General features: G+C 36.1%; 1 protein-coding gene across 4 annotated transcripts in view; it reads right to left on the reverse strand.

The window, feature by feature from the left end:
- Positions 1–385: 385 nt before the first annotated feature.
- NFXL1 (nuclear transcription factor, X-box binding like 1) overlaps positions 386–13324 on the reverse strand; it is a 73359-nt gene continuing 60420 nt past the window's right edge. For 3 of the 4 annotated variants that reach the window (XM_035726381.1, XM_035726379.1, XM_027600055.2), the window contains 4 exons: positions 11915–12019; positions 7514–7600; positions 6024–6077; positions 387–3160 (listed from right to left, as the gene is read on the reverse strand). In XM_035726381.1, the coding sequence (XP_035582274.1) occupies positions 2987–3160; positions 6024–6077; positions 7514–7600; positions 11915–12019 (420 nt within the window). In that variant the 3' untranslated portion in view covers positions 387–2986. Of the gene's footprint in view, positions 3161–6023; positions 6078–7513; positions 7601–11914; positions 12020–13324 lie in introns of all 4 variants that reach the window. The other variant, XM_035726380.1, reaches the window with a different exon arrangement.

Raw genomic sequence — 13324 nt, forward strand, 5'->3', positions numbered from 1 at the left:
GCTTAGGGTGGTCTAATCACTGCCACTCAATACAGAGGACGACTTCTGCAGACCAGAGAAGAGACATAGCTGCCCTACATCAATTCTAGCTCCAGAGCTTAAACATCTGCCTCACTTTCTAACATCCAGGGATGGGCAAATGTAACAGCTGGAGATACCTGGGTCATTTGAAATAACATGAAGAGCCAAAAGTGCTTTACGTCATCTTTAAACATTATGACAGATACTTACCTGTGTTTAAAATTTTTAACATTCATAGCCATGAAGTTCAAGCATCAGACTTCTTTGCAAAAAGCAAATGTTTTCAATGTTTTGCTTCAATAAAGTTCCTCTGGCAATTTCAGCAAAGACTATACCAATTTATTTGAGATTATCTGAATTTAATTTGGACTTGAATAGGGAAATTGAAACAGAAACACTTTTTAGATCAATCCCTAAAAGTTCAAGCTGAAAAACTAAAAATTTCAACATAAATATGCCCCAAATTTCAAATAGTAAGCTCATCCAACTTTTACAATGACACAAAGTGGAGGAGTTTGATAAGGCCAACACATTCACAATTTTATCTGTGTCGTTCCTAGTGGCTATTTGCTAACTTTTTCAGTCCTTCTCTAATTGGTTCAGATTGAAGCAAAAAAGGCCAAAAGGTACTGCTTTATTTCCCTCAGAACAAATTCATGTATATATTTAGGCCCAACTGAACTGCATTTTGACCTTAAAGAACTTATTTCCTCTATCCTGTCTCATTCACTCCCCTTCCACTCATCACACAGCTGTTTCCAGGGCTTCCTCACACCTGCTACTCATTCAAGGGCATTCAAGGGCATTCAAGGGCGGTGGGGAACTAGAGCCCAGCCTCAGCAGCACCTCCAGCCTGGGCTGCCTCCCAACCCACCTCCCTCCCCTGCCCCTTACAGTCTTGTCTCCACCAGCAGCCAGCAGCGAGTCATCTTAAGGACAGCAACTATTCCCCCACTGACAACCTTCCAACACCGCCCACTGTGACTGGAATAAACCCTAATTCCTCACCAGGGTCTATGGGGCTTCCGGACTTGGTACCTGCTACTTTCCCTCCCTCATGGACTTTTCCCTCAGATCTTCAAATGGAGATCATTCAGGTCATAGTTCGGATGTCCCCATCTCAGCAGGACTTTCCCAATCTAAAGCTGCTAGTGACCTTTCACCCCCTTTTTCATCACTTTCTGTACCATTTCATTTTTAAACACCACTTATCACACACGAAAGGATGTCTATTGTATTGAGTATCTATTTCCTGCCTGCCCTCTTCCGCTCCTTACCAGCTCCCCAAGAGAAAGGATCAGGGTTATCTCTAGTACCTACAAAGTACCTACCACACAGGAAACATGTCTGTTGATTAAATAGTGTGTAACTTTAGGTAAATTAATGAAGCAAATAAAAAACAGTAAACAGCTTAACTTATTATTCATTCATTCAATCTCCTCTCTCTGCTCACTAAATTCTTCCCCACAAATTAGAAAGAAAACTAGCCAGAACAGAAGCCCAACAAACAGATAGGAAACAGGCTTCAGGCTTGTTTATTAGGCCGAAATTCTGAGATACATGAAAACAGCTCCCCAGGTAGACACCTAGTTGTTCAGTCTTTAATATTCATTTTAGAGTAAAGAAATGACTTGAGTGTAGCAGCTCTAATTTAGAGCTTCTGAAACACAACCCAGGTACTCTAGCATTGAGAAAGGTATAAAAGAAAAAAAATCTGAAGTCAAAACACAAATACCATAATGAAAGGAATGACTGCCCTTTCATTTTAGACACTAACACTAGATGAAAGAACAGAACATTAAAAAATTTTGCATTAAAGTCAGCAAAGTTTAGAAAGCCTTCTTTGTACTTGTTTAAAACATACTTCTATACTTTTTAGTGTCTATCAATAATTATGTATTGCATCAAGTATTAGAGATTTTATACAGTGATATTAACACCTAGCCTAAAATTATAGGCTCCTGACTCTAATTTTATTACTATTAGATAATAGTAAATATTCTAGGTTACAAATTTGGTATGAAAAATTTTAATGAAAACATTAAGCATACAAAAATTAAATAGCAAAACCATCTAAAATGACAATTCAAAAAGATTTGGCTTACTGATATTTCTCTATCAGCTTGTTTTCATAAGAACTGATTACTTCCAGCTGAAATCTACTTACAGGATCATGGTAAGAAGAAATGAGAATAAGTATATAAAGCTCATAAGCCCTGTGCTCAGCATCTATTGCTCATAAATACCAGGTTTTTTAATTATTACTTTGAAAAGACACATACAAGTTTTACAAAACATGCCAAACTTCAGGTTAAATGCTTCTTACACAAGAAATAGCCACATGTGAGGAATCTAGCCTGGCTTTTTTTAAAAAACAATTATATTTTCCTCTGAGGTACCTACTACATAAAAATTTATTTCAATAACTGATAAAAATTCCTCACTAATAAACCAATTTCTGGAATCTAATTATATAGCTTCATGTTACAATTTAAGAGGTCTTTTAGAGAATAAAGTACAAAGTTACATGATCAAGAAACCATGATCAAGAAAAGTACCTTTTAATAAGTAACCAAAACATTGTGACACAGTCCTTTTACTGCACATATGGCTCAGTTTCATCTTAATTTTGCAAAAAAAAAGAAAGTTGGTTTGAAACAGGAAGTGAAACAACTATGTTAACACAAGGAAGCACAATGAACAACTGACGTGTTACCCTGCCACTGGCTATGGCTTATGAGATATTTTACAATTTCAGTCATGCTTTTACTATTAAAAATGTTATATTGCCACTTCTAGTATGCTAATTAAGATAAAGCTCAACATTCTGTCCTTTTAACAACAGCTGGAAGAAAATAGAGAGAGGAATGTGAATAGATATGTTCTACAGTATACACTTCCTAATATTCCAGAGTGAACAACTTATCTAAATCCAATCTGAGGTATATGAACAGATCAAAAGTTTTTAAGCCTCATCGTGGACTATGTACCATGCAAACACTAAAACCACAAGTGTACACGCTGGAAGGAGATAATATCTGTATTTCTGCCATAGTGTTAGCTCAACTGCCACTTCATCTTTTTTCCTGTTCTTCTTCCGACGACCTTTCAGTCTGTTTTCAAAAGCCTCCAGTTCAGCCTAAATCAAAAACCAAAACAGTATCATTTTTATTAAATTCAATACATACCTTGACTTGAAATTTTCCAGATGAAAATAAATCAATGTGCCAAATGTTTTAATAGTAATGGTATGTAATAAATACATTGATTTGATTTTTTCAAAAAACTCTATCCATTATAGACTGTATTCAACAAATTCATTTAGGTAAGCAGAAAGGGAAATGGGGGAGTAACAAAAGAGATTATTTCAGACCTAAGCCTGACTTTGACATTATTTATTTTTATTTATTTACTTATTTTAAGATTTTATTTATTTGTCAGACAGAGAGAGAGCGCGCGCACACGAGCACAAGCGGGGGAGCCGCAGGCAGAGGGAGAAGCAGGCTCTCCACCACACCAAACAAGGAGCCCAACATGGTCCCAGGACTCTGGGATCATGACCCGAGCCAAATACAGATGCCTAACCGAGCGAGCCGCCCAGGAATCCCTATTTATTTTGAGTTTCTTTGAAGGTTTTATTTATTTGAGAGAGAGCATAAGCTGGGTTGTGGGGGGCGGGGGGAGGGACAAGGGAGAGGGAGGGGTAGACTCCCCACTGAGCAGGGAGCCTGATGACAATGATGACCAGGGGGCTTGATCCCAGGACCCTGAGATCAGGACCTGAGCTGAAGGCAGACGCTTAACCAGCTGAGCCACCCAGGCGCCCCTGACACTAAATATACAAACATCTGATTAAATCAGGGTGCCCTAAATATAGACATTAATTTTATACTTCAACACCATTAATCTGTTGGGTTTCTATAATATACAGCTTCTAGCAAGTGCTAAGAGATGCCCAGTGAGATAAAAATACCTATAATTCTATTTTTTTTACAATGCTGATAATAAACATTAATGGCTTGTGTGAAAGAAATTCAAGTGAGTAGGGGAAAAAACTTCCAGAATTATCTTTAACAAGTATATTTAAAAGCAGAGTAGAAATTCTTCAGGAGAAAAAAATGCTCATGCTTTAAACGAAATAACAATTTTAGAAAGTAGAATTATATAAAAACTGGTCCTAAAAAAGGATAACTGGATGATACTTGTTATAAAATGTGGATTTTTATTCTACCGTTAAGAAGTTACTTAACTTTATACAGGATAATGTAACATGATATACTACAGTGCATCGTAACTAAAACATGATAGTCATCAACTAAAAAATATATATGTAATATCCATGCAAGATTCTGTAATTGTTTATTTAACAGAAGGAAATATAAGTTAACCCTTGAGCAACGCAGGGGTCAGGTGTGCTGACCCCACACACAGTCGAAAATCCACATATAACTTTTGACTCCCCAAAAAGTTAACTACCAATAGCCTACTGTTGACTGGAAGCCTTACCAATAACAGTTGATTAACATATTTTGTATGTTGTATCATATATTGTGTTCTTACTATAAAGTAAGCTAGAGAAAAGAAAACGTTACTAAGAAAATCATAAGAGAAAATACATTTACAGGACTGTACTGTAGATACTGAAAAGAAGCTACACAAAAGTGAATCCGCACAGCTGAAACAGATTAAATCTGTGTCATTCAAGGGTCAACTGTACAAACTTCAGTTAATATATCCATTACTTTGCCAATAAACCACATTTGAAGATGTCCTAATCCTATACTTAATTTAACACAAAGAAGCATTCTTCAATGAACCAAGATGTCAGAATACTCTCAAGTTGTTGCTGAAATGGAGAACAAGATCAAAATACATTAACAGCAGCCAAACTTGAGAACTGACACAGTAAAATAACTATAATGCTTTAATAATGACCCACAGTCATCATTTATAGTTTAAATTATGTTCCATACACTCTGTTTAAAAGGTCAGTAAATAGAGAATATATTTAAAATTTCCATCCAAATGGTTTAGAAAAAGAAGAAGGTTCACCCTAAACTATTCCTAATAAGTTAATCTCCCAGGATTCCAGTCAATCCATATTTTAGTGTAATAAGTCTGATAACTTATTTTGGAATATTAGGCAAATCAACTTTATAGAACCATATAACATCAGAGGTCATTTTAGCCCACCTTTATTGCTACCTAAATTGTTTCCAATGTCCTCCCCTGAAGTCATACAAATTTTAATTTCCTTATTCAAAAGGCCACAGTTTGCATATAATATACCCTTCTTGCTAAGTATAAGCATCTCAAAATGCAAACTGACAAATAATTATATGTCACTATTAGAAAGTTAAACCACTCTTTGGAGTATATGACCAATATGGTATTTGAGCAAACAGGATATCAGGAATGTAGTTGTTATCTCCTATACAGCAAAGAACAGATAATAATCTTGCATTTAGGAATCTAAAAGGGAAATAAGGCAATATACTGTTAAAGTAAATGCATTGGTTAGTAAACAACACTCATTTTTACAGACAATCTGCAAGTCAGGAACAGAACTCAAATACTTTTAGGTGAGTGAAGACATGGGCTCCAGGAGATGCCTTAAAATGGATGCTGCCACACTCCAACCCCCGTCCACCAACCAAAGGAGGAGCTAAAACTCTTATCACTAGAGAATGGAGGGCGCCTGGGTGGCTCAGTTGGTTAAGCAATTGCCTGCAGCTCAGGCCATGATCCTGGAGTCCTGGGATCGAGAATGGATGAGCCTGGCAAGGAAGTAAATTTGGGAATATACAAGATTTCACGCCTTTTCAGAGGTTCAGTATAGTTGAACTGAAGTGAGTGAGTGGCTGATTTTCATTTTGTAGGAACTATATTATTTTCAGTCCAGGGAACAGTTGACTGGCTCCCAGTTTTTCTGTAGAATATACCTTGTGTTTGCATAAAAACTAACAATGATACAAAGAGACATAAATATTTTGTTGAGTTACCTGTTGTCTTCGTTTTTCCTCTTCGAGAGCAGCTTTGGCTTCTGCCTCTTTTATCTGTTTATAGACATTTAAAAGTGAATTAACATTGTAATCATCAAATTTTATTTAGAATTTTAACATCTTCCCACCCAGGATCCACTAACCCATAACAACTTTTGGTAACTTTATATTGGAAATTACCTAAAGACATGTAAATGTTACACTGAGGATCTAACCAAGGATCTAACAGACTGTGAGGTGAGGGGAGGGATAGTGTTATCCTTTATATAAACATTTCAGCTTAACAACTTAATAGATATTAGATTACAATTCAAAGAATTACAAAACTGCAAAATGAAAGTGTTAAAACTGATTTTTTTCTCGAGTTACCATACTAAGTCTATAACAAATTATTAAATACCACTCTTTTTCTAGAGTTGAAATTGACCATTTTCCATAAATGCCCTATCTGGAAGGGAATCCTTAGTGTTAAGCAAAATCAAGAGTTTATTCATTAATTGGATTGATGGAGGGAAATAGTGACACTAGAGGTAACCCAAACAGCAAAGAATTCCAAAATCTTATTTTGTATTATTTTATTTTTTTAAAAGATTTTATTTATTTGACAGAGAGAGACACAGTGAGAGAGGGAATACAAGCAGTGGGAGTGGGAGAGGGAGAAGCAGGTTTCCCGCTGAGCAGGGAGCCCGATGCGGGGCTCGATCCCAGGACCCTGGGATCATGACCTGAGGCTGAAGGCAGACGCTTAACGACTGAGCCACCCAGGTGCCCCTTACTTTGTATTATTTTAACCTAACTTTCAGGAGGCTTACAGTAACATTAAGATGAACAACTATGTTCTGGAGCACATAGACTAAAACTGGTGGTACAAGGATGGAAAGAAAATCTAGTACACACTAGACAATAAAGTGCACACTTGGGGATTCAAAATAGGTCTACAAAACTAGGCTTTCCTGAGGCGCCTGGGTGGCTCAGTTGGTTAAGCATCTGCCTTCAGCTCAGGTCATGATCCCAGGGTCTGGGATTGAGCCCCACTTCAGGCACCCTGCTCAGCAGGGAGTCTGCTTCTCCCTCTCCTTCCTGCTTATGCTCTCTCTTTCACTCTCTTTCAAATAAATAAATAAAAAGTCTTAAAAAAGAAAAAACACTAGGCTTTCTTATAAAATCAAAAAAGATGAGATTTTGAGTTCTTTGTAGTAAGCACATAAAGTAATGCACAAAATAAATAGGAAAAGGCCACTCATTAGCACATTAAAAATGACATTTGGGGCACCTAGATGGCTCAGCTGGTTAAACATCTGACTCTTGATTTTGTCTCAGGTCATAATCTCAGGGTTTGTGAGATCGAGCCCTGTGTCGGTCTCTGCGCTCAGTGGGGAGTCTGCTTGAGATTCTCCCTCACTCTCTGTCCCTCCCCCAACCAACCCCGTGCTCACTCACACTATCTCTCTTTAAAAAAAAAAAAAAAATGACATTTAACATGACATTACCTCAGATGCTTTCCGCCTCATTTCCTTGCATGTTGTGTCACATTCTATTGAAATCTGATTTTCACGTACTTTGTTGCACTGCAATTCCTACAAATAACATTTTTTTAAAAATTTGATTTTAAAAGATTTTTAAGAGTCCTCAGAGTCCTAACTGTATGCCATAAAAAAGCAAAATATCTGACAGTTTAAGGTTATGCATATTATTTAGAAGTCATGTTCATGAATATTTAATGATGATATGGTTAGAAGTATTAAATGTCTTGATTCAAACAATCAAGACATTTTTATTTATTTACTCATTTATTTACTATTTATTTACTCCTAACTGGAAAAAAGTCAATACCATAAAATTTAAAGCATCCATTTAATAATTATTTACTAAGAGCCACTATCAACTTGGCTTCAATTTCCTTTTCATTCTTTATTGTTTTGTGCTATAAAATGCTCCAGAGTAGTGCCACCCAATGCAGCTTTCTGAGACAATAAAAATGTTCTACATCCGTTCTATTCAAAGGAGGAACACTGACTACACATGGCTACTGAAAACTCAAAATGTGGCCAGTGAAATCGAGGAAATGAATGTTTACTACTATTTCATGTTGATTCATTAAAATTCAAATTTAGCTGTATGTGTGCCAACAGATACATGCAAGTGTGCTCAACATCATTAATCACCACGGAATGCAAATCTAAACCACGATGAGATAATCAACCCACAATTGTTAGAATAACTATAATTGAAAAGCCAATAGATAACAAGTGTTGACAAGAATATAGGAAAAAAAAAAGAAATCTTGTACAGTGTTGGTGGGAATGTAAATTAGTATTGCCAGTATGAAAAACAGTATGGAGCCTTCTTAAAAAAATTTCAAATAGATCTAATACAGGTTCTAGCAGTCTTACTCTCGGATACATATCCAGGAAATGAAAAAAGTAAGAAATATCTTGTGCTCCAACGTTCACTGTATCATTATTCACAATAGCCAAGATATGGAAACAAGGTGTATCCATCAGTGGATAAATGGATGAAGAAAATGTGATCTGCCCACCTATCTACCAATAATGGAATATTATTTAGCCACAAAAAAGAAAGAAATCCTGCCATTTAGAGAACATGGATGAACATGGAGACAATCAGGTTAAGTAAAATAAGACAGATATAGATGGACAAATACTGTATGATCTAATATGTAGAATCTAAAAAATTAGAAAAGCTAAGAAGGGAATGGAGATTGCCAGGAGCTAGGGGCGAGGTGAAATGTAGAGAAATTGTGGTGACTGGGTACAAATTTTTAGTGATAAAATGAGTAAGTTCTGAGGAATCTAATATATGGCATGCTTGCTATAGTTAATAATACTGTATTACATACTTTAAATTTGCTAAGAGAGTAGAATGTGTTCTCACCACAAAGAAATGGTAACCAGGTGGTAAATGTTAATTAGCTTGAATGCTGTGATCATTTCACAGTGTGTATGTATACACAATCATCATGTGTGCATTATTTTTTTAAAGATTTTGTTTATTTGACAGAGAGAAAGAGAGACAGCGAGAGAGGGAACACAAGCAGGGGGAGCAGGAGAGGGAATAACAGGTCTCCCGCAGAGCAGGGAGCCGATGCAGGGCTCGATCCCAGGACCCTGGGATCATGACCTGAGGTGAAGGCAGACGCTTAACGACTAAGCCACCCAGGTGCCCCCATGTGTGCATCTTAAATATATACAATTTTTGTCAATTATGCATCAATAAAGCTAAAAAATATTCAAATAAATCAACAGCAATATGTGGCTAATGGCTACCAACTCATGCAGTTCTAGAGAATTTTCTGGAGAGCTACAAATTTTCCTCTCAACCATTTAATTTTTTAAAAAGTTTAAAAATTTTTTAAAATTGGTCTAAAGTTTATGTTTGCACTTCAATGCCTCCTTAGTGAAACAATAAAAACCTAATCTACTCTTTTCTTGATGATGTGACATCAATCCTATAATCAATTTGTGAACTATTAGAGTAAGTGGTCCTTATTTTAAAGTCCTAGAATTTGCTTTTGTAGATGTTTTATCTATCTTTTTATTGCTGCCAGATATCACTTTTGCTCTTAAGGGTACCTGTCTATATCAAATTCTCCTTTCTTACCACACTCTCAGATACTATTTTTTTTTAGTTTACATTTACCAGAGTTAAGATATGTGATCATCAATCCTATGAGCAAAGTACACATACTTTAATGAAAACACTTTATAGCATGGAATTTTATTATTTAGAGGGTTTTTTTCCTCACTTTAGTTCTTCATTTTTGGCTGAGGTTGTGATAAACAGAGTCCTCCAGGGATAGTCCAGACAAAGAAAAAATAACATATACAAACATTAAAGACAAAAATAAATATTGTGTTTGCAGTTATTAAGTCTATCAGCCTGAAAGAGGGATCCTACCCTTCCTCATTCCAAGGTACTTATCGAGCACCTATTACATGAAAAGCACTTTGCTAGGGGCAGGGGACACGATAAGAAAAATAATATAATAATGTGGTAAGTAGTAGCAGCTATTATTTATTAAACATGAACAATCATTGTGCTAAATGCTATATAAGCATTACCTCTTTCATTCCTTTCAATAAATCTACACATAAAGTCTATTTTATGGATGAGAAAACAAGGTTACAGACATCCCTAGAATCACAAAGCTTTTAGTCATGAACCTAGAATAAAGAAAACCAAGCAGAAACAGCATCTAAGTCTTCGCAAGAGAGTCAGGGGAAGGAAGACCTTCCCAAACAAGGAAATGCTTGCACTGAGTACTAGCAGGATTCTAGTAAACGGAACAGTAAAGGGAAAAAACTTGGCATTTTACAGAAAAGAAAGAATGTCTACATTGCCACAGATTAAAAGGGAGTATAGCATATATGTTAGGGCACTTAAATAACAGAGTCACAGGATGACTGCTGGAGGATGAGAGCGGAGACAAGCAGGCAAAGGTACCATCACAGATTCTCTTGAATGCCAAGTCTATATGTGCATACATGTTTCTTTTAAATGCATATTTCTTCCCATAAGTGATGAAGAACCACTGAAGAACTTAGATTAGGGTAATTATTATGCTTGGAGGCAAGGAAATCTGTTATGAAGCTGTTCTTAAAGTCCAAGAATGAGCTGTTGCCCAAGTTCTAGTGGGTGGCAACTGCACTTGGACAGTAACATGAAATGAGAGAAAATTTGAGAGACATCTCAGATTAAAATGGCGTGACCAAGCATTGATTTTCACATAAAGATGGTCCAATTTAGGGGCATCTGGGTGGCTCAAGTCGGTTAAGTGTCTACTCTTGCCTCGGGTCATGGTCCTGGTGTCCTGAGATCAAGTTCCGCATTGGGTTCCCTGCTCAGCCCTCTGCCCTTCACCCTGCACATGCGTGTGCTCTCTCTCTCTGAGATAAATAAAATCTTAAAAAATAAATAAAAAAATCTTAAAAAAAAAAAAAGATGGTCCAATTCAAATATCTAAAACCTATGGATTCAACTCCAGAAGAGGTCAGGCCTATACATTTAAATTCAGAAGTTACCTCCCCTAGGAAGTGAACAAAAGCTATGAAAATAAATGAAAAGCAAAGATCCTCAGTAAAAGCAAAAGATTCTCAAAAAATACTTGTTGGATGGATGAATACAAGTAGAGTGAATCTAAAGAAAAGAAAAAGACTAGCTTTAGGGGATGACTATAAGAACATGAAGGAAAAAAGGAGCTGCAACTTTAACCAAGATAGCAGAAATCAGAGGCGGACTGTGTGAACAGGGAAGTCCAGCAAAAGGAGAGCTGAAAACAAGACCACCCAGCCACTGCCATCCGGTAACAGTGAGCCTCTTCCTTTGTAGGCTTAGACGAACAGCGTGCAGTTTGCTTCCATCGAGCTTTCCAATCATTAGTTTCGCCCTTTTAGTCCTCCATTACCTCTATCTTAAAATGAATTCTCCCTGAGGTTGTTATTTTCTAATTTTATAAGGCTATGCATGTGAAGTCTCTTTAAGGCTGTTTTCACAACTTGATACTGACGGCAAAAACTGTTTCATAAACAAGAGCAACAAAGGTTAATTCCGGACCATTCCCTAAACCATGAAACTCACTTTATTACTCACACTGTGTTCCTTGTACAAAGACCTCAAAGCTAGAGCATATTGATTCTATCCAAAAAAGGGCACTGAACTTGATTCCAATACAAGACAAAGTTCTTTTATGAATAAATTACAGAAAACTAAATTGCCAAACAAAGCTGATTTTTAAAATAAGTATTTACAGAAACAGGCTAACAATAAAACGATTCTAAAAAAGATCTTAAAATCAAAAGGCAAAAAGAACTACCAAAACACAAAGAAAACTTTTACATAAAAAAGTATTTTCAATAACTTAAAATATTTACCTTTTTTATTCTTTTACAAGGACATCTAAGTTTTACCTTCTGGTTGCAATTAAAGGGACATTCACCAGGATGACACATCTCTTTGCATCTGTGACCACAAGGAAGCTAAAATAAAACCAAAATAAGGCAATCACATATTTACATTCTAGTCAGACTTTGCAAACTCCCCTTCCTCCACAACTATTTTGAGAGTCTATTACAATAGGGTCAATCAACCCTGGATAATCATCTAATTTTTCAACTTTTTCTTTTAGATATAAATTACTTTAATTACACAGAAATGTTAAATATTCTCCCCAGTTCCACTCCAAGAGTGTATCTTGGAGTGGAACATCACTATTGTGACTAGTTATAGCCATGTGACTATGTTCTGGCCAATGGAATATAAGATTAAGTGCTTTTGTGCCTTAAAGCATTTCAAGAGCACACATCCATGTCCTTCCCTTCCCAACATGCTTTAAATGATGACATCTAGAGCAATAATGGAAACCATGTGTCAAAGAGAAGCAGAGCTGCCTGGCTTACTTGGGTTCCTGGATGAATACGTGGAGCACAGTGACAAAACATCTACCTTCCCCATAGGGTTATATGAGAAAGAAAGAAAATATCCTTGTCCTTAAGGCACTGTATTATAATACAACTGCTTAGCCTTTTACTCTAAATCATTTCTCTTTGCTACTATATATCAAAACATATTATATAGGTAGCCAAACCAACTCAGTAACTGCCATGATATTTACATGACTCCTTATCTTTACTTATTTACTATCTTCTTATCCCAGTCAAGCTTTCAGATGAAACGTTCTGACTTTCTTTGTATTCAAATCTTATCAAATTTCAAGAAATGGCTTAAATCACCATAGAAGCATGATAGGAGTTTGCCTATATTTGAACAAATAATAGTAATTATGTAAGAAATATATTTCTAAACTATTGTGACATTGTTTGTATGGTCTTAAATTTAAAAAAAAAAAATGTTTAGACACCTCATAGATATCTGTCTCTCCAACCAGACTACCACTAGTTACTGGTTAAATTCCAAAGTCAGGCTGCCTGGAACTGAAGGCCAGCTTCCCTGTTTACCAACTGTGAAACCTTGGGCAAGCCCCCCGACTTTTCTGTTCCTCACATATAAAACTGGGAACAGAGTAACAGAATTTTGTATAGCTATTGCGAGGATTATATGTGCTTGACATATTTAGCTATTATAAAATATTTAGCTATATAAAATAATAAGTTAGTTGAGAGCAATGGTCTTCTATTTCTTTGTGTCTCTTATACTCATTAACAAAGACACCTTATAAATAGTGGACATCTTAATAAACATTTGAATTCTCCAACTTTTGATCTTTATGATTCAGTAGATTGATCCTTCCAACTCTTTACTCACTTTAAAAAAATTCACAAGTT

Source organism: Zalophus californianus, chromosome 2 (assembly GCF_009762305.2).
Source record: "Zalophus californianus isolate mZalCal1 chromosome 2, mZalCal1.pri.v2, whole genome shotgun sequence".
NCBI classification, from domain to species: Eukaryota; Metazoa; Chordata; class Mammalia; order Carnivora; family Otariidae; genus Zalophus; species Zalophus californianus.